We start from the raw sequence: 25,230 nt of genomic DNA, 5'->3' as shown, positions 1-25,230 counted from the left end.
TGTATATTAGAAAGGTGCGAAATAGTTGAATACCTGCAATTTGGTGTGCCACTCTCTTTCGGCAAAATCATTCTCAGGAATAAACCACCTAGTGTACTCTGAAGACTGAATTTGTAACAACAACAAAAAAACGGATAGTAATAGATTTAACAGCTGACTTATAGCGAGACTTCGATGAGGCAGCCATATTGCTCTCGGGGCAAGTTGGCCACAGAGGGGAACAGCAGCATTCACGATAGGGGAGACGCTTTCCCAAAGCTTCGACAACTGTGCCTATCTATTGTTATGTGGCGTTCAATGCGATTTTCACCGGTTCCGGTTCCCAAGTTTTAGGTTCGCCGGAGGTGATTTCTGATTTTGCCAGGCCGCTCTTTACACATTTGATACCTTAGAGACCTCGCCTGGACTTTATGTTTCAAGGATTTTGGAACATTTTGACAGAAGAATTTTCTGGAGTTTCAAGCACTCGGTATGGGACAGACCGATGTCTGAGATTTTACTTCACACACGGGAAGCGTTTGTGTTTCTGCTCGGCTTGTGGGCTAGTAAAGAGCAGTAAAGAACAGAAGACGTATGTAACTGCAAGAAAAGCAGGGTCTTTTTTTCAGGTAACAATCTAAAAGTGCATTATTAGCGAGTCTGCCTATTTAAAGTCAAGTGGCAGCCAGGCCCTTTGTAGCCTAGCCTACTTTGTGAAATGAAGGAAAAGTTGCGCGAATAGTGTTGAGTTCAAACAGCGAAACAAAGTATCAAGTCGTGAGGTAATGTTCTGGTCAATATAAAACTAAAAATCAACAATTGCATAATTTAATCGACGTAGGGGAACTTTATATTATGCCTGATTTTTGCACGAATGTTATCAATGATACAAAATATAGGTTGGCTTCCAGTAGCCTACTTTGCCCTTAAAATAGTTGGAACTGCTCTTTTCAGTAGGGCCTATCCTTCTCGGTAGTGTTTTGACTTATTTGAAATCGTATTTTCTTATTCTAGTCGTGAGCTGTTTAAATCCTGAATATGAAGAGGCACTTGTGTGCACGTTCTCTGCCTGAATGAGAACACCAAACGTGTTACCCAACATGTGCTATTCGGGCTCTAGCATGTTTATTTGAAATCCATTCAAATACAGCCATTTTATGAGTCTTGCTCAACTTCTAACAGGTAAACCCCACTTCACTTCCGGAAGTGAAAACCATTCCGTGTTTTGAAATCTGATCCTAGCTCTATGGATCTGTGTTTCCAATAAACTTACGGTCGTATTGGCTCTGTACCCCGTTTATAGACAACACGGTGGTGTTAAATAAGCATTGTGAATTCAATGACATACATTTTGGTGTGTGGACATGCAACAATGCCACAGTAATCTGCCCATGGTAATCCTTCTGTGAGGACAGTCCCAGTCTACTGGATAGCCATACTATCTCCCTCTGGACAGACACCCATGTCAGTTACACACAACTGGAAAGGGGGGGCTGGGAAGGATGTTCACAGACAAGTGAGGCACAGTGTTAGGGTGGCATTTACAGAGCAACACACCACACACCATATTGACCTCTGCACAGCACAAACTTTATCATCACATATAAGGGCACAACTGAACTAACTGTGATGCGAGGACGCTGTCATACCGTCTGCTTTTAATTAAAAGAATAACGTGTCAAGAGTTTGTATCTTAGTTGCATCCTCTTTTGTGGTTGTGATGCTTAAGATAGAGAGGGGTTTCTTTTGGTATGTTGATGATTCTCTCTCTTTCTCAGTGGTCTTAGCCTTTGTTGGCCACAGCAGGTGGCTTCAGTGGCATGAATGGATTCGGAAGGAAGTTTTTCCCTCCCCCCTCTCTACTTACTGTGATTGGCAGGGAGTGGCAGGCTGCCATGGCGATAAGACCATACTGCACCAATAGAGAGTGTTCTAGTGCAATTGCAGAGGGACTCTTTGGTTGAGTCTGCCAGCTATATCCCCCATCCCTGTCTTTCCCCGTGTCTGCTGTTTACCAAACAAATCTGTGTTCCCTGCTCTCAAGCGTACCAAAGCAAGGCCTTCCTGTTTCTCTGCTCCCACGACTGTATCTTTCATTTTCTCAGGCTCGTCCTTGTCGCTGGCAAAATGTTTACAACCCAAGTAATTTTCAAAGCATGCGATTTGTAATTTCCACTTGTATACGAGGATCACTTTCTGTGAAGTTGAACTTGTTTTGTGTGTGCTAGCAAGGCATATGTTTACAGGACCCATAGTGAGTGACATCAAGGGTTCCATGTCCTGACTGAAAGCATTAAGTATTAGCTCAAAGGTGGCCTGGGCCCAACCCTGGCTGTGTACACTCCAAGGTTGCACCATATCTGATTAACTGGAACGGGAATGTAGGCTGACAGTCATATGACATGTTAGATCCTGTTGAGTGCTTTGGTCAATAGATATCCTCTATAATTGCCCTACTGTCCATATAATGGTAAATGATCTGATGAACAATCACCATTTAAAGACCAGTGTATTGAGAACGATTTGTAGGGACTGCGAAGTTTCTCAGAGCACGTGAGACTTTGTCTGTTTTTGGTATCCCATATACACCCGAGTTAAAGGTTAGAATGGTCTAGAAACCATATGTTATATGGGTCTGTAACACAAGCTCAGTTAGCACGTGATCCCCTAAGAGGTTTCAATGAAGTTTGATTTGCAGAGGAGTCCATTTAGGCTGCCATTAAACCCTTGTTCGGGATTCTTCCAGCATTGACCCATATCTCTCCCTTTCCTTCCAGCATTCTCACTCGCCGTCTTCTCCACATAGTGGTTTTCAAACCCTCTTCTGCCCAGAGGATTTAGAAATGAGTACTGTCATAGTATTGTGCCATGGGGTCCCTCTGACTTGCTCATTCTTACAATGGCTCGATCAATGGCTCACACATTCTCTCTTACATTTAGTCATTGACTCATGGCTGATGTTGCCTGTAGAATCTACAGGTTGAAAAAAGGATGAAAGTATCTTTTGCACCGGCTTGATATTTAGATGACGTTCATCCGTCCTCAGGTCAGGTTAGGTCTTTCGTTTGTCTGCCTTCATTAGCGTGTGTTGTTAGCGTTAGCATGTGTAGGGGTGTTTAAAGGCAGCATAGGAGACATCTCTCTGGACTGTACTTGCTCCTCTCCCTTTGTGGAAAGCAGAACCTGGTTTGCAGTGGTGGGAGCACACGTAAGGGCAGAAATCATCTCTTCCTGTCTGACAAGCTCTTCCAGAAATTGGCCTGTTGCATCCTTGTTATTATTTCTCTAATATTATTGTAAAAAGCTTTCGGATAAAAACTTTTAACTTTGTAAAAAACGTCAAGACAACAGCAATTGTGGTGTCTCGAATGTAAAACCGTTGTCATGGCAACCACTTAGGCCAAGAGATCCAAGCCATGGGCTGGGGGTCGGGTACACCATCACGACATGGACATGTCAGCAGCAGTCTCTGCACGGCTAGTTAAGTGTCCTCGCTGGTCCTCAACAGAACCCTGTGTTGTCTGCCCCACCCCAGGCACAACCATCTCAGAGATCTACAAATCTGGTTGTTTCTTTCTAAACAACAGAAGCTTTGTTTAGGTTCAAAATAAATCATCAGTGTGGCTATGGAGTACACTGAGAGAAATCCTCAAGCTGGCTCGGCAGACCATTCCGCCACAGGGCGTGTAAATGCGAGAAAGGCTGGTGGCAGTCGAGTGAGCTCGTGGGTTAAAAAGCAATTGGACAGGCCTGATCATGTGACATCGCTTTAGGCTCTCTCAAGCCTCAGTTCTATTCCCGGTCTCGTCAGCAGCACTCTGGTAGGCGAGTGTGCGCAGCCTGACTGAAACTGTTTCCATATAGATGAAGCGATAAGGACAGGCATTCATCATGGTTGAGCGAAAAAAAGCAATGACTTTTGACGACTTCAATCTAACTGCGGGTTGTGTTTGGAAATCTTGATTGTTCCGTTGCATTGTAATGGCGTATACTTCAGCAGACGCTTTCATCCAAAGCCATGGGGGACTCAACATGCAACCTTCTTGATCTGCGGTGAAATGCTCTATCACTGAGCTACGCCCATCCCCGTCACTGTCAACCAGAAGAGGATCACATGTGATGCAGCTTTCAGATCAGATGAAACGTCTTGCCTGGTTAAGCAAACCCTTATTAGTCACTCGTATGATCTTACATTTACATTTAATCATTTAGCAGACGCTCTTATCCAGAGCGACTTACAGTAAGAACAGGGACATTCCCCCGAGGCAAGTAGGGTGAAGTGCCTTGCCCAAGGACACAAGGTCATTTTGCAAGGCCGGGGAATCGAACCAGCAACCTTCTGATTACTAGCCCGATTCCCTAACCGCTCAGCCACCTGACTCCCCCCCTGATCTTCCCCACAAACACCGCCATCACCCCCTGCCCCCTCCCACCCCCCACCTCTGTCAAGCTCGTCCTCCTCCATTGTCTAGCCTCGTCAGGATTATCAGGTCAGCAACTCCAGTACGGATAACCAGCCCCAGACTGTAAATCGTCAGGGCAGAGGGATTTGTCACATGGATACCCTGCCAACCAGACTGACCCTGGTCGGGTCTCCCTGTTGATTTCTCCCCGCTGTGTCCGATATGTCGTTAGCATTTAGCGTTAGCGCTAAGTGGATGAAAAGCCTCAGGTGGTGTGTGGTGTCGGAGTTTGGGATCATGCAGTAGGGTGTGGGGTCAGGAAAAGGTTGTGGCGTGTGTGTGTGTGTGTGACACCCTACAGGTGCTGACTCGTCGAACACCCCTCAGCGTGGAACCTGTGGATGTCGCCTGTAGGCTTATCTTTGATGAATCAGGAAAGATAATACTGTTGATCTCCAGCATAATGGCAGAAGCACCGTTCATTGCTGAATAGACGGCTCATGGTCTTTGTCACCGGTGTGTAAAGAGTTAAGAAGTCCTATCTTTGGGCATTGTGAGCGTTCCAGTATTGGCCGTGTGTAGGATACGTGTGTCTGAGCGAGTGTAGACTGGGCTGGGTTCATTGTGGAAGTGTAAAAGAAGCCTATTGGTCCGTGACACCGATGTGTACATACTGTTAATGCTCTCTCTGCTCCGAGTGAGACAGAGCCGCTTTTGTAACGCCAACGAGCCACACATCTGCGGAAGGCCGTCCGTCTGCTGGCTCCTCTCTCTCTCTTCCTCTCTCTGCCTCTCTTTCTCTGTCTGTCTGTCTCTGTCTGTCTCTCTCGCTCTCTCTGTCTCTCTCTGTCTGTCTCTCTCTTTCTCCTGTCTCTCTCTCTCGCGCGCTGTCTCGCTCTCCCCTCCCTTTTCTGTCGATGCAGACAAACAACGTCTCCCGTCTTCACGAGTCCCCTGTTCATCTTCTCTCTCACTTGTGGAGCTCCTCCTCTCCCTTGCCGGCTCCTCCTCTCCCCTGCCGGCTCCTCCTCTCCCCTGCCGGCTGCTCCTGGCTCGTGGGAGCATCCGCTGGCGACAGCCAGAGAGAACACTAATCCATCTCTAGAAAGCGGATCGATGGGCTGTATGGATCACTGGTCTGTCTGGGTTTCAGAGTTTGTGTTGCTTGGCTCCTCGGAGCCACTCCGGTCTCCCCTAGATCTGGGATCATTACAAAGAAGGAGAAGCAGGAAGGAAGGAGTTTCGTTTTTTCATTAAGGCCGTTAATTCTTTATTAGCGTCAGCGAGATTTGGTTTAAAAGTGAAGCTATGCTCAGTACTGGAAGTAAATCACTAGATCTATGTCCCTACTGCTTTCTACAGATGACGCGGGCTCTTCAGAGAGGAGCTGGAGTTCCCCCTGGTTATCAGTCAGGAGAGGACTGAAGGCAAATATTTGCTTTTGACCCTTTGATCTGTGAATGACTACAGCTCACCTATCAGCTCTCCGCTCACCAATGTTGACTCCACTAGACCAGGTCATCAGCTGTGTTGTTCTAACTTTTCAGAAAGCTAGGATCAGGCTCTGGGTCTGTCTGTCTTCTAGCACGTTCCTTGCGTGGGCTTTCCCCTTTAAAGACGCACACACACACACACACTGTGATTGACCGCCTGTTCCCTAGCTTCATGCAGGGTGTTAGTCTCTTGGGCTGGACACCTGTTTCTTTCAGGCCCCACATTCCTCTGTGATCTCTCTCACGCACGCACGTGCCCACACACACCATTTCTCTCTCTCTCACTCACACTCACACTAGGTATTTGAGGGGCTCCCCTGTGTGGAAACATGAATGAGAACATGAACCGGCTTGCAGATCATGCCTTTGGCTTGGACAGTACACACAGGGCTTGTCCTGGTCGTCATATGTGTGTCAGCCAGGGAGAGACGTCCATATCAGGGTGGGGAGCACATCTCTGGAGGGTGGAACATGATATCTGTGGTCCAGTCAAGCCGCTCTTGTTTGAAGGGGAACTTTAGGCATGTGACTCATGTAGCCTTGCATCAAATCTTTGTTTTCATCATGGGGAGGGTCTTTGTGATCTTAAAATGCTTCAAGCATGCAAGACATGATGAATAGTCATTGCTGAAATCAGTTTCGAACCATGTCCACTGCTGTACAGTCCGAGCTGCTTTCGCTGACTAACAAAGCCAGCTAACATCTCTCTCTCCAGACGTGACGATGGGTTGTGTCAAGAGCAAAGAAGACAAGGGCCCCGCGTTCAAGTCCCGTCCGGAGAACTCGGCCTCCACGCCGCAGCACGGACACATGGGTCACTACGGGCCCGACCCCACCCTCATGGGCCAGTCACCCGGCCTCAAGGGGCCCGGCAGCGGATACCACCCCGCCTCCGGCCTCACGCCCTTCGGGGGCTCGTCCTCCATCATGACGCCGTTCGGTGGCGCCTCGTCCTCCTTCACCTCGGTCACGGTCAGCAGCCCCTTTCCCGGAGTGGTCACAGGTGAGATAAGGACCCCGCGGGGGATTGTGGGGGATGTAGGCGGATCGGCAGCCGTCCCGTTTCTTCATTCAAGGCATTTGATGTGCATGTCTGCTGAAGGAAACCTGTGGAAAAACAACCTAAGTCATCACTGAAGTACTTTGTAGCGAGGCAGAGCAGGCAAAACTCGTATTCTTTTTTTGTAAAAGTGAAATGATTGTGATGTAGCACCACCTCGCTTGCGTTGTTGGATGCCTGTAGTGTTCAGGGATTGTAATCCCCCTCACCTCCATTGCTGCCCCTCCCCTCTCTGGGCTCCTCACTCTGATAATCTAATCTCACCAGGCTGTTTAGATCTAATCCTGCCCCAGTCGATTTCCTTCTGCGCGTAACCCATCCGCCTGAGCCTGTCTGTTCTGCACTGTGTCACTCCTCAGGTCTGGCATCAACACTTCTCCCAGCCGAGCTCTTCATTATCTAAGTGCTTGAGTCATATTGGTATAGTCAGCTAGTTTGGGATCCCTATCCACTCATTGTGTTCCTTCATCAAAGAAAAAGCATACACTCTCAGCGTAGGAGCCCTTGAACAAATCCCGTTTTTGTCATTCATGTGTGAAGTGGCCTATTTGATATCCCAGATAGAGAAGGCCTATTTGATATCCCAGATAGAGAAGGCCTATTTAATTTGCCCACCTATAGAATCCTAACCCTTGTCATTCTTTGAAGGCGGCGTGACCTTCTTTGTGGCGCTGTACGACTACGAGGCGAGGACGTCGGATGACCTGTCTTTCAAGAAAGGAGACCGGTTTCAAATCATCAACAACACGTGAGTACATGTTGCCACAGTTTCGTGTTATTCATGTATTTTACCAGTTGTACGCCTCAGTTTTCATCCGTACGCGTCCAAAATGACAGTAGAACCTGCTTCTGCGTTATTGCACAACGTGGGCTGGACTGGCCTGGTTTGGTGTGTTTGTGAGAGCTAATCCCTCATTGTATTGCAGCAGTAATATGGATACTGAAATCCGTCTGGGTTTAAACGATCCTTCTAATGGACCATCTGGTTAAGCCCTCAACTCAGATCACAGCAGAGTGCTGCTGCCCTCTGCTCCTTAAACTTCCATGCACCAAGAGTCACGCATCAACACACGCACCCGTTTCCAACCAGGGTTTTACTGGGACGTTTCATCTGCTCCTGATACACAGTTTCGATTGGACTAAATCGAAGATACCCCTGGCATTTCTTTCTGTGTATTTGAGATGTGTTTGCAGTTCTATGGGACATAGGTGTTTGGGTATTGCTTGACGTTCCCAGTCTGTACAGTGAAGGGCGTGTATGTGGGGTAGTCTAACTCTGTGGTCTTCTGTGGTCTGTGTTTCCCTCAGGGAGGGAGACTGGTGGGAAGCCCGCTCCATCAACACTGGCAACAAGGGCTACATCCCCAGTAACTACGTCGCTCCTGCCGACTCCATCCAAGCAGAGGAGTAAGACTGGCTCCCTCCCTCTGCTTCTCTCTCTCCTTCTCTCCTCACCCTCCCTCTGTCAACCCCCTCCCTCCCTTCCTCTCTTTTCCCCCTTCCTCTCTTCTCCCTCCCTCCCTCCCTCCCTCCCTCCCTCCCCCCCTCCTGGAAGCAGCAGATGCAGCTCTGAAACAGCTAATTAAGACAGCATGACAGCGGGTCACACACTGACTGGCCTTCCAGGAGCACATGACGGGATGGGACAATAAGCCCACATTGTCACTTAAGAAGAGATGACATTCCTGTAGTCCAAAAACACAACCTGGGTGACATTTATTTAATGGGATGTGCTGTTTTTAGACAGATTGTTTTCCTTGTTCTCAATGACCTATGTTGCTCGGCAGGTTTGCTGACTGGCTAACAACTCCACCAGGTGTATTTAATTAGAACTGATAGCTTATACTGTGGGAATGTGCAGAGTATAAAGGCGTTTGGCATCATACAAACCAGAATTCTTTATTTTTCAGCCAATGGCAGTGTTCCTTCACTTCAATTCTAGTTTAAGATTTAGATCAGTGTTGGCTAAACTCCTCCCCCAGAGTTTATACCTAATGTTTGGTTTGTTTTTGCCAGATGGTATTTCGGTAAAATGGGTCGCAAAGACGCCGAGCGACTTCTTTTGGTACCAGGAAACCAGCGAGGCACTTACCTGGCACGAGAGAGCGAGACCACCAAAGGTGAGGAGCATGCGTGCGTATGTTAACACACAGACACACACACACACTCGACAAACCATGTGGAGCCTAACCCTACCTTTCGTTCCCTGTCCGCCAGGTGCCTATTCCCTGTCCATCCGGGACTGGGACGACATGAAGGGAGAAAACGTGAAACACTACAAGATCCGCAAGCTGGATAACGGGGGCTACTACATCACCACGAGGGCCCAGTTTGAGAACCTGCAGAAGCTGGTGAAACACTACACAGGTAGGCAGCCAGGCAGCTCCACACACACACACACACACGCACACACACACACACACACACAGACACACACACACACACACAGGTACACGCACACACACACACACACACACACACACACAGGTACACGCACACACACACACACACACAGGTACACACACACACACACAGGTACACACACACACACACACACACAGGTACACACACACACAGGTACACACACACACACACACAGGTACACACACACACACACACACAGGTACACACACACACACAATGTGTAGGTAGCTCTTCAGCTGACAATGCCTGTGTGCACATTCCCTGTATAAGCGTCTCTCATGGAGTGTGTAATTAGTGTGGTGTGCATGCTGCGTGTGGTGTCCCAGACTCTAGATTACACGGTGTGCAAGCGTATTATGGTGCTAGGTCTCTGATTAGTCGACATTGTCAACAATATTACGACGTTGGGAGACCAGCTAGATCGTTATGTTACCCATGGTTATTTTGTCCTTCGCCCATGCATGGCAGGTATGATTCATGTAGGTAGGTAATGTACAAGATTCAATAACTATTTGGAAAATGTTGTGTATTTCCAATGTAGTTTTTGGCAAGTATATAGTATCTAGTTGTGTTGTGGCAGTAACGGTGTTAGATGGTGATCCATAGATGCTATCTACCAAAAAAATCTATGAACAGTTTGAAAACATTATCAGAATGGCAGTTGACCTCTTAAGCATCTATAGATTAACAGGGGATAGGTATAGCTCAGTGGTTTGAGTATTGGACTGCAGATCAAGCGTTTGCAGGTTCAAATCCCCCTTTTGTATGTTGCTTTCGATAAGAGCATCTGCAGCTAAATGAACACATTATTCTTACTGTTTTTAGAGATTGTAGAAAGTCGTGATTGTTAGTACTGGGCACACATTCAGCCATAGATACAATCGCATGTTCTCAAAAATGGGGAGTAGGGATTATCCTAAAAACACAATCCAGAAGTTTTCCCCCAGCAGTCTGCTCCATCATATCATCTCAGGCCGTGGATCCGTGAGCGGCCGCAGCGGAAGTTCAGGGCTTTCTCTGCTGTTGAGGGAGAGACTCCCGTAGATTTGAGACACTAATGTATTATCACGCTGGGGAGGTAGCTGTCATTCCCTCTGGGCTGTGCCTATATAAAAAAAAAAGGGCAAATGGATGTCGAAACACGGATATGCAGGGTGTGGAAGGACCTCTGGACGGTGGATGACACTGACGTGTGCGTGTGTGTGGTTCCAGAGCATGCTGACGGGCTGTGCTACAGACTGACGGTGGTGTGTCCTACGGTGAAGCCCCAGACCCAGGGCCTGTCCAAGGACGCCTGGGAGATCCCCCGCGAGTCCCTCCGCCTGGAGCTCAAACTGGGCCAGGGCTGCTTCGGAGAGGTCTGGATGGGTAAGGCCACGCCTCCACGCGTCCACACACTGCCTGACGAGCGCCGCCCTCCTCCTGCGTCACGCTCCCCTCTGTCGCTCCCCTCTGTCGCTCCCCTCTGTCGCTCCCCTCTGTCGTTCCCCTCTGTCTCTCCCCTCTGTCGCTCCCCTCTGTCGCTCCCCTCTGTCGCTCCCATCTGTCGCTCCCCTCTGTCGCTCCCCTCTGTCGCTCCCCTCTGTCTCTCCCCTCTGTCTCTCCCCTCTGTCGCTCCCCTCTGTCGTCAGGCCTTCACCTGCCGCACGTCCCAACCTGCCCCGCTCCCAGCTTGCAATCAAGCAGGAATTCTCTCTCTTTCTCTCTCTCCCTCCTTTCTTTGGTGTCATCCTTTTTTTCTTTTGAGCCTCTCTCTTTCTCTCCACCTCCACCTCTCTCTCTTCCTCTTTTCTTTTTTTCTTTTTGTTCGTTCTGTATCTTATCTTTCTTTGTGAGTGCTGCTTCAGCAGAAACGCGTTGTGTAGTCTGTTGTGTAGTCTGTGGTTTTTCATGCGTTGGAGTCTTGGATCAGTCATATTTTGGACTGGTTAGTCACACGTTGTTCAGTGTGATTCATTGATGACGGTAAATCTGTTTGTATAAGCTTTGTTTGTACAAGTGACCCCGGAGGAGTAAATGATTATTTCAAGAGAATTCAAATAGAGGACAGAATGATGTCATATCCGGCTGTCTTGTAGGCTGCTGAAAACTTCCAAAGTTAACACTGAATTCACTCCAGGAATGATCTTTTTACTAATAGTTGAACTGTTTTCTACGGTACAAATACAAAACTTTCATTAACTTCTATCTTGCCCCGCTATTGTTCAGATACATTTGAACTGTCACAATTGCCACACCAACCACATTAAAGCCTGTTACGTCATCCTTTTTGGTCAGGCACGTGGAACGGCACCACCAAGGTGGCGATCAAGACCCTGAAGACGGGCACCATGTCTCCTGAGGCCTTCCTGCAGGAGGCCCAGATCATGAAGAAGCTGAGGCACGACAAGCTGGTGCCTCTGTACGCCGTGGTGTCAGAGGAGCCCATCTACATTGTCACAGAGTACATGGCCAAAGGTACAGCAACACGCACACACCATCCAAGTTTTGCGTGGTTGGCCTAATGTTTAATGAGAAACATAAAAACCCATCGACCTATCCAGAAATAATATCCGTAATAGATTAGTATGGATTGTAATTTCACTCCTTCAGTATTTTCTGCCGTGTTGTTCTTGCAGGGAGTTTGTTGGATTTCCTGAAGGAAGGAGATGGTAAATCTCTCAAGCTGCCCCAGCTGGTGGACATGGCTGCACAGGTAAACTTAGCTCACTGCTGGAGGAGCTTAGAGCAACTCTAACTACAGTTGACAGGGTGTGTGTGTGTGTGTGTGTGTGTGTGTGTGCGTGTGTGCTGATGCTAGGTCTTTCTGTGAGTCAGTCACAGTTGCCCATATGGCTGTCATATTTATTTGATAATGGGGTTGACATCTCTACACATCCCATCACACACTCACACACACCGCCTTGTGTGCGCTGCTCTTCCTACTTTCCTGCTTATTGCCTGAAGCACTTAAACAGCACTCCTCAGAGGACGCTAACAGCTAGCGTGTCAACCCCACAGTGAGCACTTAAAGCTCTCTCTCTCTCTCGCTCTCAGCAGAATAGAAAAGTGTTTGAGATTTTGTCAGGCTTCCAGGGATTTAGCAGCTCCCCCATCAACATGCCAGTCCCATCCACACCAGTCACACACACACACACACACACAGTCTCATCCACACCAGTCACACACACACACACAGTCCCATCCTCACCAGTCACACACACACACACACACAGTCCCATCCACACCAGTCACACACACACACACAGTCCCATCCTCACCAGTCACACACACAGCTGACTGTCACTCTACACCAAACTGGATTTTTCCATCTTCAGACCAAAAGCTTCTCAGACCAGAAGTTGGACTTTGACTAGAAAAACATTGACCAAGAGCAGGAAACAGGTGCTTAAACTCAGCCCTGTGACATTTGGAGGCTTGATCAGTCCAATCATCTCCTGGTGCAGCTTAACACACTCCCTGTCCCTCCCTGTGTGTGTCCTGCCCTGCCCTGCCCTGGCCCAGATTGCAGACGGCATGGCCTTTATCGAGAGGATGAACTACATCCACCGAGACCTGCGTGCGGCCAACATCCTGGTGGCAGACAATCTGGTGTGCAAGATCGCTGACTTTGGTCTGGCCAGGCTGATCGAGGACAACGAGTACACAGCCAGACAAGGTGAGCTCCCCGGGCTCCTGTACCCCGCACGCTCACACCTGCAGCACCTGCAGGATCCCTGCTTCCTGACCAGGTGTGTCCTTATTAAGCAGAGAGACAGTTCCTAGCTTGGTGGTATAGAGCAATTGACTGCAGATGAAATCTAAGGATCATTATTATAGCCCTTTTTACAAGCAGTGTCAGTGAGGGCTTCACATATGACTATAGAACTGCATCTAAACCAACCTAAATTAGGTCAAAAGATCACAGGTTCAAATCCCCAAACGCCCCTTCATCACTTATGATAAAAGTGTATGCTAAATACGTACAATATTACAGTAAGTAATAGTGTAGTGTATACACACTTCACATACATATGTGTATCTATATATTTACATTTACATTTAGTCATTTAGCAGACGCTCTTATCCAGAGCGACTTACAGTAAGTACAGGGACATTCCCCTGAGGCAAGTAGGGTGAAGTGCCTTGCCCAAGGACACAACGTCATTTTTGCACGGCTGGGAATCGAACTGGCAACCTTCGGATTACTAGTCCGACTCCCTCACCGCTCAGCCACCTGACTCCCTATATATATATAAATATATATATATCTAGAGATATATATCTCTAGATATATACAGATATATAGAGATATATATAGATAGATATAATTTTCTGTATATAATAGCATAAGTAATAGTAACAGGCTGTTCATACAGGTTGGTCAGGGTCTGTGTTTTCACCCCCTTGCAGGAGCCAAGTTCCCCATCAAGTGGACCGCTCCCGAGGCAGCGCTGTACGGCAAGTTCACCATCAAGTCTGACGTGTGGTCCTTCGGCATCCTGCTCACCGAGCTGGTCACCAAGGGGAGGGTGCCCTACCCAGGTAAACACAGGCCGAGGCACCATGGGGTCAATACGGGGCGGTGTCTTTGTGACTGGAAAAGGGAATAGGAGATTCAGTCAACACAGATGGCCCTTGGTAACGTGAAAAGGTATCTTCCTGTGTGTGGGTTGGCTCCTGCTACCTGTGTCGCCTCACCCCCACCCCCTGCTGGCTAAGTGAGGTACTGCAGTGTGTGTGTGTGTGGGGGGGGGGTGACTGTCTTGCCATGAATCCAGAGACAGGCCCTGATTAGACAGAGAACCATCTGGCAGACTCAGTCGTCAGGGCTGCATTCCATTCCAAAAAGCAGCCCCCTTCCCTGTGGCCTGAATCACTTCCTGTTTTCAAGGGCTGCATTCCATTCCAAAAAGCAGCCCTCTTCCCTGTGGCCTGAATCACTTCCTGTTTTCAAGGGCTGCATTCCATTCCAAAAAGCAGCCCTCTTCCCTGTGGCCTGAATCACTTCCTGTTTTCAAGGGCTGCATTCCATTCCAAAAAGCAGCCCTCTTCCCTGTGGCCTGAATCACTTCCTGTTTAAGCCCCCCGGGGGCCAGCAAAGCGTAACAGGTGTTTCTCCTGTTGATAACATCTCACTCCACTCCCATCTGATCTGCTGAGAGGTGTGGAAAGGGCTTTGTGGAGGGTGTTTTTATGAATGGAACACGCCCCCGGTCTGTGATGTTTAGCCATCTGCCCTCTGTGGGCTCTTCTGATTGGTTGGTGAGCTCTTTGGTGTGAGAGGGGCGCTCCAGATCTGGTAATGGCGGTGGGCTCAAGCCCACCCTGGTCTTGGAGGTTTGAATCATGGAGCTTTTAAAGACCTTTGTTACCTCTCTCGCTGATGACACAAGTTAGACTTGTGGGATTATTGTTAGTGTATGAGGCGCACTGAAACACTTTCATTGAAAACAAACAAAATCTGTCCCCTCTCGCGTTGTTTATTTATGGATGGATGACTCATGTTCTTTAAATAAATCATCCATGCTGAGACCTAGACCATGCCAACCTATCAACAGTTCTCACATGGAATAAAAGCACACTCTCCCAGACACATCAACCAACAGTTGTCCGAAGCCCTTCTCCTCTTTCAGGGAGTGTGAGAGAATTTGATCCCTGTGGTCCCCGGAGAGAGAGAAGGATGGGGGGATAGAGAGTGAAGGAGAGCGAATGGGGGCAAGGGGGAGAGAGAGAGAGAGAAGGGGGGGGGGGGGGAGAGAGAGAGAGAGGGAGAGAAGGGGGGGAGAGAGAGAGAGAGAGAAGGGGGGGGAGAGAGAGAGGAGGGGGGGAGAGAGAGAAGGGGGGGAGAGAGATAGGAGGGGGAGAGATAGAAGGGGGGGAGAGAGAGAGAAGGGGGGGTGGAGGGTGAAGGAGGGAAAAAAGGGGCGAGGGGGAGAGAGAGAGAAAGCGGGAGAGAGCGAAATGGGGGTAACGGATATGGTTGTGTCGTTACCACTCTTTCTCTGTCACAACCCCTTTTAGCTGCAGGCTGACTCCCCAGGGAACGCTAGCGATAGCTAGCTGCTCTGTCACTGGGTTCACAAGGACTGTCTTCCTGTACTGGACTAGAGAGGGTCCTGGGAGACAGGCAACAACTACACACACACACACACACACACACACACACACACACACACACACACACACTAGCCAGTTCAGTTTGTTCAGCTGAACTGGCGAGAATGTAAGAGATTATTTCAGGCTTAATGCCAGACCGCTGGCATTTATAGATACACAACCATATGTCCAGTCCGGTTTTGATAGGATAGAATGTCATGGTATTCTCCTCAATTTAGTTAGGAACACATGCTTCTAATTAGGGTTGGACATTCTAACAGGGCATTTTCTAGTAAAACAGCCCTGCAGCTGAGCTGGTAGAAACCAGAGGTTTCTTCTTCCTGGTTCTGCTTCCTGGTTCTGCTTCCTGGTTCTGCCTCCTGGTTGTGCCTCCTGGTTGTGCCTCCTGGTTGTGCTTCCTGGTTCTGCTTGTGACTGTCCTCTCCGTCTGTCCCCAGGCATGGTGAACCGGGAGGTTCTGGAGCAGGTGGAGAGGGGCTACCGCATGCCCTGCCCCGCAGGCTGCCCCGAGTCCCTCCACGAGATGATGAGGGTGTGCTGGAAGAAGGAGGCCGACGAGAGGCCCACCTTCGAGTACCTGCAGTCCTTCCTGGAGGACTACTTCACAGCCACGGAGCCACAGTACCAGCCCGGGGACAACCTGTAGGGGCCTGGCCACTGTCCACCTGGCACCCACCACCAGACCGGCTTGGGAGTTGAACTACCGACCCTCGGGCACAATCGAGAACCACAGTACCCAGTCAAGGATTCATCTGTAGGGATTTGAAACCAGGGACCCCCTCCCCCCACCCCTCCCTGCTTTGGAACCATGTAGAGCTACAGTGTTAACTTGCCAAGGGAGATGCTACAGGGCTAAGGAGTTGTAGACGACTGCAAAAACACCAGACTCCAGAACCACACTGGCATTCTTTTCAGTCGACCCAGTTGAAAGATGGCTGGGGAGCTCACAGTATTTATAAACGTTCCCTTCTCTGTTTCCCCTCTGCACATTACCTTGACCTGTTGTGGGTTGCCTAGTCAGGGAGCGAGAGGTCTTGGGGATGGGTACTTTTAAAGTCCCAGGTGGAATCCAAACTCCCTTGTTATCCACTTTGTTCTGAGCGAGCAGATGGTGTTTCTCTCAGCAATTCAGTCTCAGCTGGTGGCTTTGTTGTCAGTTGCACACCTGTTTTGATTAGTTTTATTTCCTTTGGGGGGGGGGGGGATTTGTTTTCCAATTATTTTGCAATTTTTCTCGATTACATTTCATTTTACTTTGGGGATAATTTTTAATTCAAGTTTACCAGATGTACAGCAATGATTTGTCTTATTTTAGTTGGGTAGTACTTTGAATTAAAGTGACCAAGAACTGTGGTTGATAAATCTTAAAGCATGAGCTATGTCAAGAGTGAAGAAGGATCCAATGACCCAAGGACCTTCAGTGTGTTGTGACGAATGTGCGGGAGGACAGGGACAGGCAGCAACAGGTAAAAACATGTTTTGTTGAACAGAAAGAAAATTGTAAGTGATTTTTATGTTGGTACGTTTCTTTTATATGAGGTGACCTGAATGGCAGATTGTGGTTTTACCGAGATTTTATTGTTTTATTTTGAGGGTAATGATCAATTGTCATGAAACCATATTGCATAAGTATGTTTTTGATAATCCCCTGATGGCCAATACCGAAATGTTTCTGCAACGTTTTATAAATGTTTTTGAGCGAACGGTAATTTTTAGTCCACTGCAAAATTTGATGGGATGAAAATACACCGCATGTGAATGAATGTTATATTAATAGTGTTTCTTTTTTTCATCTTGTACTAATGGTGTAACTCCAAATGTTGTTAACCACTCCATCCACTTGGTCTCTTAGCAACAGTTTTAATAACACTTAAGCAGCAGGTGACAAACAACACCAGTGTTTGTGGGTGCATTAACATAAATGTAAAAAAAAAAAAACTAAAATCATTGAGCCAGCTGTTTTTTGTTGCTGTGTGATATGTATTTTAATGTCAAGATCGCCCCCTGCAGTTCACTAAAGATTCATGCACACTACAATCCTATTCATTGCCATTCTCCTGGTTCCCAGAGTTTAATGTTTGCCGATCCAAAGATATAAGATTCAAAATTCTAGCAGACTGTTAAACTGGGGCAGTGAAAACTGAAATATATCTGGCGGCTGGTGTAATAAATAATACATCTATGCAAAGTGTCTGGACAAAGGGCTATGGTAGGATAAAATGCTTACCCAAACACAGGCTGTTTTATTCACTTTGAGTTTGGGCTCTGTCAAATGTTGACTTTCCGTTGAGTCCGACATGAGGGACACTTCTCAGTTTTCTCAGCTTTTTTCCAGTAGCATTAAGTTCATGTTCTCTGAATTTGTTTGGAGTCCCTGCTTCAGTTTCCCCAGGGGAGTCTGTGGTCGGTCTACATGGAGATTTGTGATGAGGTAAACGACTACTTATGGTAGTCATTGTGGTTATGGTGAGAACTTTGGAAAAATGTGAAAACCTGTCTTATGCTTTTTACATATCCTGAAACAACTGTATGTGTTGTCAGAATGACAAGCAGCAACTGTGTGAATGAGAACTGTAATAGGAAATTGTCAATAGAATTACTAATCTGATGTACAGTCAAAAATAAAAACATTTTTATAAAGGTGGTTAGCTATGTTTCTGTAAAATACCTCTAGAAACCTTTAAGGAATACTGCTAGAATAGGAACTAAGGTTATGGAATAAATAGTTTTATTGGAATGTCTTGTACTGTACAACATGCAATAAGACAACATTTTTAAGGTAAATTGGTTCAAGTTTAAATTTAAGTTAATATAATATGAACAGTGTTTCATCCATTTATACATTTAATCTAGAAAATAAATATTGAACAGAGTATAATGTTTACGTTGTGCTTAGGCTACCACTTGAAAAGACGTCCACAAACTAGGACATGACGATGGACCGTGGCCTCCATCACATGACTCCTCCCTCTGCCTTAGTCATCCTCATGCCTACAAAGACAAACAATTTCAGTAGGCAAGGTCTAGAAAATGGATGTTAAAAGTCAGTGTAACAAACGAACTTGGGCAGTTCAAAAGATTCAGCCTCTTTCCCCAGCCCTTACCAAGCATCTCATTGGGAACTTAGATCAGTGATTTCCCCAGGTTAGTATTACTAGAGACCATGACTGGAGCCTTACCGGACTATCTGCTTGTACATGTCCAGGGCCTCCTGGGTGACGTACTGGATGAAGGTTGGGTCCTGAAGATCGATCTCTGCAGGGATGGTGAGGATGAGAGGGGGAGAGTTCAGGATGTTCACCTCCACCTTGGTGTCTGCTCTGAGTGCGTTGTCTCCATCGCTGGTCTGGGACACCTGGAGAATGTAGTAATGGTTACAACTTGTATCGCGTCATCGTCCTTTTCATCGCCACTGTAATATCAGATTCACCGGAATCTTTGTCTGTTTTGCCTATACAACAATCTCAGAATCCCTCTCTCACCGTGGTGATGCGGAACAGACTCTCGGGCATGTTGGTGTTGTTGTCGGCTAGCTCGGCCACCCAGCTGAACTCGGTGTCCATGTTGGAGAGCCAGCTGACCGTGTCCTCGGTGTGGCGCTGCACGATGCCCAGGATCTCGTCGTACTGCTCCTTGGAAACCTCCAGCAGTTGAGACACCTCATCCAGCTCCACGTGCAGCTCCCGCACGCTGGGACACTCTGGTGGAGGAGCAGGGGGGGGAGACAGCAGGTGGGTATGTGTGGAGGCCCTACTAGCCCCCAATTTCAATCTCCAGACTCACAGAGGTGTGTTCTCGCTAACTCTGTCAGGGCTTAGGATTGTACCACTGTCAAATAGGCACGTGTGCGAGGGCTCTTTGACAGACCTTTTGAGCCCTTTATGCAGCCTTTCCGTAAGTCCGCATTAAAGTACTGATACCAGAAAAATCGACTTAAGTACAGTGTCTCTGTACCCTTCGAGGAAGACTTTGTTTATTATTATTATTTTCCCTGTGATAGTCAATGCACAAGTGTGCTAACCTGCCTCTGCTTCAAGTGCCCTTGAAGTATATGCGGCTCCACTCGGATCGTCTCAGTGGTTACCAGTGAGTGTGTGTGTGTGTGTCCAAGTCTCACCTGTGAGCAAGGCTCCTTGGCAGGCCTCACACTGGTTCTGCAGCTGCCAGCACTCTGAGGTCTGTCTGCGGAGGTCTCTGCACAACTTCCTGTTCTGCAGGAAGCGGGGAAACAAGTCCCTCTCTGCAAGAAGGACACCATCACAAGTCACGACTCCTTACTCCCAGAAATGCACCACATTAAACTTGTACAAAGTCTACAGACATGTTGTGATAAGAGCTCACTGTCCAGTCATGTTGTCCTCACCTTTCTTAGATTCCTCCTCCACAGCATCATGCAGGTCATCGAACACCTGGGTGACCACCGCCCCAAACTCCTCCACGACGCTCTTCCCAAAGTCAAAGAAGGAGTCCAGGACCTCCTCCAGGCCCACTCCCTTGAGGAAGGCAGAGTCGCGGGCCGGGGAGAATGGGTCCTCAGTGGGCTTCACCTGGTCCTTGAGCTTGGGGGAGAAGGCCTTCTGCAGAGCCGAGTCCAGCTTGTTCTGGATGCGGGACACCAGCACCATGCTCCGGTCGAACAGGGTGGCCACCTTGGCGAGCAGTCGGTTGAAAGAGTCCTCGATGCGGACCACCTCCACGTCTGAGTTCTCTGAGCTCTGGTTCACCACCACGTCTTCCAGGCTGCCTTCCACCACTAAGGGGCGCTGCTCCCGGGGGCCGAAGCGAGAGGAAACCCTGCGGAAGAAGTTCTCCACCTGGAGACGAGGATTGTGGGATTGTGTTTGGGAAAAGGCCAGGGTTCAAGTAAGCTGTCGCTGGTTTAACTGTGCATGACCCGATTAGTTCGGTATGTTTTACCCTCGCTGTGCTATACTGTTTTGTATTGTATGTGTTTGAGACACACAAACAGATTGCATTATTATGCAGCATCACATTGATTCTCATTGACTCGAGTCAAGTCTTCACTAGAAGGCAGGATGTCAATATTCAGACAGGGGCCAGGGTTTCCCGCAGAAAATTAGTTAGTTAAGGTGGTAGGGCGGGGTTTGCCGTCAGACCGGAGGGCGGCGGGCATCTGTTGCTTAGGCGGCCGCCTTAACTGAAAAGTGCTGCGGGAAACCCTGGGAGCTTTGGCTGGCGTCCTGGAAACTCTGGGCAGAGCGTCTGTACCTTACATTTAGTAATTTAGCAGACGCTCTTATCCAGAGCGACTTACAGTAAGTACAGGGACATTCCCCTGAGGCAAGTAGGGTGAAGTGCCTTGCCCAAGGACACAACATCATTTGACACGGCCAGGAATCGATCCAGCGACCTTCTGATTACTAGCCCGATTCTCTAACCGCTCAGCCAACTGACTCCCACCTTGAAACGGAAAGTGGAGAATCCCCTGCGGCAGGTGGAGGTGTAGAAGGTTTTGCACGCGTCCTCCAGGCACGGCCGACACTCTTCCCATTCAGACTGGAGGGAGAGCTTGCACTGCTCCTCAGCCTCCTCCAGCTTCTCTGTCACCTCCTGGGTCAACTGGGCTGCCCCCTGGTGGTCGCAAGAGGAAAAACACTTTCTGTTTTTGATACCGTAGCCTTATCGCCTCTGATCGCAGTGGCGAAAATCTGCTATCAATTTTGGGGGGGACAATTATGACATTTTCTCAAGAGCAATTCCTGAGGGGGACACCAAAACTACTGCTGTAACACATAGCCTAAATATGTTAAATGTATATTATTAATATTATTGTCATTTCCTTATGTTTACAGTGATTTTTTGGGGGGGACCAATCATATTTTTACCAGGATGGGGGGGTCGTGTCCCCCCTGTCCCCCCCGGGATTTCTGCCTATGTCTGATCGACAGTAAGTTGTGTGAGTTTGGATGCTGTTAGAGGTTGGTTTGATAAGAGAGGTTGGGCTGGTCAGTATATAACTCCCAGATTGAACTGTACATAGATGATATAATGCCGCTAAAATGACCTTCTTCTTGTCGTTGCTGTGTCGGAGAGACTTCATCAGGTGCTCATGCTTCTCCTCGTTCTTCACCATGATCTCCTTCATCTGCTTGACTCCATGAAGTGCCTTCCTCACTTCTTCATCCACCAGCTTCTCTCCATCTAGAGAAAGCTCTGTGAAAGAAAGAGGACAGAAGCTTGAATGTTAGGGAATCAGGCTATTAATGAGAAGGTTGCCGGTTCGATTCGGGCCGTGTAAAAATTACGTTGTGTCCTTGGGCAAGGCACTTCACCCTACTTGCCTCGGGGGGAATGTCCCTGTACTTACTGTAAGTCGCTCTGGATAAGAGTGTCTGCTAAATGTAAATATAAACATTCCTTTCAAAGGTTTTCAAGATGAGATATCCTTGGTATGGTGTATGGTTTTGTATGAAGGTGAAATGTGCTTGGTCTCTCACTTTTTAGGGTGTCCTCTGATATGCCTGTTGGCAGGTCCTCTGGGGTACAGTGAAGGAATCCCAGAGTCACCACCAACACAGCCCAGCCAAACACGAACCTCATCTTTAAGACGGATGTCTCACTTAGGAAAACTATGTTGGAAGGAGAAGAAAGAACAGGGATGAACAAGTCATGAACAACACAAACTGAACTATTCAATGTTAGTTAAATAACATACCACATTTGCAAAATACCCAATTTAGCTATGTTTTAATGCAAAACTTATGCTGTAAGCTGACATGGACACATGCTGTTTACAGATCTGTAAATACATACAAACAATCACACTTGAACAAACAAGTGGTGTGATTTAACCTTAAGGCTAAAGGTTAAGAGGATTTCAACTTAAGCAGGTTGGTAAACAACAAGGACATGGAGAACATCCTTAAACCAACACAGGGTGGCGCTTCGATCCTGTCGGGAAGAGAACCTGTTGCTGCGTCACATGTGCTTTGTATAAGGATCAGGAGGTGGAAAACAGATTGAGTGATGACTGATCTATTTTTCAGCCCTTGAAGACCCTCATCCTTTGTGCTATTCTCACACATGCCTTACAACTAGTGTGTCCTCAAAGTCTCCTTCACGACCCCTACAGAACCAGATGTCAGGTTAACAAAGGACAATGTAAGGTTAAGCATTTTAAAGCTTAATAACCACCAATAGCTCAAAAACCACGCAACAACACCACAAGCTGCCCTTGGTTTCCCCTGTCAAACGACCCAGTAATCTGAAAACCATGAAAATGCCCTACTTCAGGGCCTATTGCATCACATAATTACATCCGCTTGTTTTAAGATGGGGTCCTCTATAATCCTTGTCAACAGTCTTATTGTATTAAGGGCTTAAATTGGTGATGTTGTCCTTTGTTTTTCCTCATGCCGTATGTCATGACAGTGTTTGTTGAATTCAATTTGAAGGTAGAGCCGATCGAACCATAACAATGCTGACATCCTTTTAAGAAGCTTGCATTTGGACTACAAACAATAGCCTTAGCTACATAAAATGGTGGCTATTTCACAGGCGCCTAGATTCACATTATGCAATAGGTATTTGGAAAGCTTTAGAAAGTATAATCAACATAGTTATGAGATCGTCTGAACTAAGGTCATAATGTCAGATAAAAGAGAAACATCTATCAAGGTTTCTTTAGAGTCTTTAAATAAATATAAACATGACCTCAACTTCTACAGGTTTACTACAAGTCACTCAGTAACTGTTAAGTTAGGAAGTGATGAACATGATTTCATATACACGTATATGAGAAAGAATCAATACAGAATCAAACAGAAATTACAAATACAAATACAATTTCTCCAGACACGATAAGATAACTCACCTTTGGAGGACTGAAGGCGCTTGTGTCCGCTGATGTTCTAAGGTGGAAGTGTGGCAGTGTGGTTATCTTCGTCTGGAGTCTATTTATGCTGTCTCTACCATTCCCTCATCCAATTACTGTCTTTGGCAGGTGACAACTAATCCAACAGTCAACAGACAGGCAGGCCTTTGTTTTGCATACGGCCAAGCAGATAGGAACTTGATATTAACTTAGATTTCATATAATATAATTTACCATAAGATCCTAGAATTGATATCAAAAGGGGTAGTATTAGAAGAAAACAGTGCATAGTGTGGCCATCTTGAGGTAGATGATGATGGTCAGGGATACCTTCAGCACGATCAGTAAACATTTCCCAATCACTTGATGAACACCATCACCTGACACCACATGAACAACACACTGCCCTTCAGTCGGGGTCTCTCTTGTTTGGCGTAATCCTTTCTGGTGGAATGTGAAGCAGGGTCAGCAAGTTCCTCAGCCCCTCCGCTCCCCGGAGGGGAGATGACTTCCTATAAAAGTGTTCCCCTCCTTACATCTGCTGACCCTGAAAATGTGGTCCTCTTTGCCTGGTAATCACAACCAGCCAGTCTCATCATCAGCACCCCCACCTCAGTGCCCAGGTACCCAAGCCCTGTTGACCCCTTTCACACCTGGTGTTCATCACCCGCACCCCTGGCTGATCTCCCTTGGGTTCCCATGCCCAAACCAGTCCTGGAGGATCATCCGTAACAGCTTTCCTCTGTAACTGTTACGGATGAGAGAAGGCACTGATATTCATTGATATAACAGGGTCAATACATTTCAACCATTTAGCAGACACGATTATCCAAGGTGGCATGCATTTACAGTACATAATTATGTCTCATATACTTACAACTTGAATACAGCTGCTGTCTCAGGTCATTCAGTGATGTGTTCTGAGGTCTTTGTTTCAAAGGGCATAATGAACGTCTTCAAGGTGTTGCTGGTACATAATAAGTCCAGGATGTGTGATCAAAGGCCCTGGAACTAGTGTGAAGAGATCAACAGGTGTCAGATACAAGCTGTCTAGTGAACAGCAGGGACATGGGATGATAGGAAAGTTACTGTCAGGGAACTAATGGGTTTGAGAGGAGCATCTACTGAATCTATGAGTTTCTCTAAGATTGTCTAACATCTGTAAATGCTGATTTTGTCACTGTCCACTTCTATTGGACATTGTTTACATCAGAAGTGTGCAGAAAGTAAAAGAAAGAAAGGCTGAGTTAAAACGAAAGTTAGCCTAATTGGAGCCAGCAGGGAATGAGTAATAGGTTATTTTAGGGGAAACGTGACAGCGAATCCAATGGAGATAAAAAAAAATTAACTTGGCAATTTTAGTTGTGTATTAGCTAACAACAGATGTTGAGGATAAAAACAATTGGGATTTGGCAAAAACAATGAGCTTGTGGAACAGCGCCCATGAAACAACGTTTGAAATTGTACATATAAATTCCATACGTACGAATAAGTGCGATTCTATGAACAGACCAATTACTTTTTGAGATAAGAGAGAGGGTTGATGTAAATCTACCGCCCCCTTCCAAAAATACACACACACACATACACACACACACACACACGCACACACAGTTAGTCATCTGTTGCCATGTACGTGATTCATTTCGCTTTGATGATTAAACAAAGTTTATTAATGAATATGCATGGGTTTCTCAATTTTAACGGAGTCATATTGTCTGTGCAAATTGTGCAATAGCAACGTCGCAACAGGGGGGACGGGGTGCGAGTTCCAATGCATTTAAGGAGTAGACCTGAAGAACTGAAGTCAATCGGATAACTTAATCGTTGAAAGTGTAATGTGTGTTGTCAAGGCACACACAGTACGTTGTACCTGGTGTTCCTCCTGCACAGAAACAACCTGGTTCGGGAGCGCGCAGATGTAGAAAGCACGTGGTC

The 25,230-nt window shown here is 47.2% G+C and overlaps 2 protein-coding genes across 3 annotated transcripts; one reads left to right on the top strand and one right to left on the bottom strand.

Annotated features, from left to right (window-relative positions):
- The first annotated feature begins 329 nt into the window (after positions 1–329).
- yes1 (YES proto-oncogene 1, Src family tyrosine kinase) lies at positions 330–18,118 on the top strand. Of its 2 annotated transcripts, none has more exons than XM_067252628.1 (12): positions 330–469; positions 6,591–6,878; positions 7,584–7,683; positions 8,244–8,342; positions 8,952–9,055; positions 9,153–9,302; positions 10,572–10,727; positions 11,637–11,816; positions 11,978–12,054; positions 12,864–13,017; positions 13,752–13,883; positions 15,896–18,118. In XM_067252628.1, exons 2-12 carry the CDS (start codon positions 6,599–6,601, stop codon positions 16,102–16,104), a joined length of 1,641 nt encoding a protein of 546 aa, XP_067108729.1. In that variant the 5' UTR covers positions 330–469; positions 6,591–6,598; the 3' UTR covers positions 16,105–18,118. The 2 variants fall into 2 exon arrangements, with proteins under 2 accessions (XP_067108729.1, XP_067108728.1); XM_067252627.1 differs by having other exon boundaries at positions 330–608.
- A 515-nt stretch (positions 18,119–18,633) lies between these two features.
- Positions 18,634–22,019, bottom strand: clul1 (clusterin-like 1 (retinal)). The gene is made up of 7 exons (XM_067253897.1): positions 21,917–22,019; positions 21,484–21,632; positions 20,880–21,050; positions 19,822–20,272; positions 19,576–19,698; positions 18,941–19,158; positions 18,634–18,813 (listed from the first exon to the last, which is right to left on the bottom strand). The coding sequence occupies exons 1-7, from the start codon at positions 22,017–22,019 to the stop codon at positions 18,634–18,636; spliced, it is 1,395 nt and encodes a 464-aa protein (XP_067109998.1).
- Between the last annotated feature and the right edge of the window lie 3,211 nt (positions 22,020–25,230).

This window comes from Osmerus mordax, chromosome 16, assembly GCF_038355195.1.
Source record: "Osmerus mordax isolate fOsmMor3 chromosome 16, fOsmMor3.pri, whole genome shotgun sequence".
NCBI lineage: Eukaryota > Metazoa > Chordata > Actinopteri > Osmeriformes > Osmeridae > Osmerus > Osmerus mordax.
The sequence above is the reverse complement of the archived record's forward strand: the minus strand, read 5'-3'. Positions and strand labels throughout refer to the sequence as shown.

Bases quoted from the DNA above. Each gene is read 5' to 3' on its own strand.
- yes1 (XM_067252628.1), top strand. From the start codon at position 6,599: ATGGGTTGTGTCAAGAGCAAAGAAGACAAGGGCCCCGCGTTCAAGTCC. The intron at 8,343-8,951 runs GTAAGACTGGCT...TGTTTTTGCCAG, and splicing joins GACTCCATCCAAGCAGAGGA to ATGGTATTTCGGTAAAATGG. The intron at 13,884-15,895 runs GTAAACACAGGC...GTCTGTCCCCAG, and splicing joins GGGGAGGGTGCCCTACCCAG to GCATGGTGAACCGGGAGGTT.
- clul1 (XM_067253897.1), bottom strand. From the start codon at position 22,019: ATGAGGTTCGTGTTTGGCTGGGCTGTGTTGGTGGTGACTCTGGGATTC. The intron at 21,051-21,483 runs GTCATTTTAGCG...TGCGACCACCAG, and splicing joins ACAGCAACGACAAGAAGAAG to GGGGCAGCCCAGTTGACCCA. The intron at 19,699-19,821 runs GTGAGGACAACA...TCCTTCTTGCAG, and splicing joins GGAGGAGGAATCTAAGAAAG to AGAGGGACTTGTTTCCCCGC.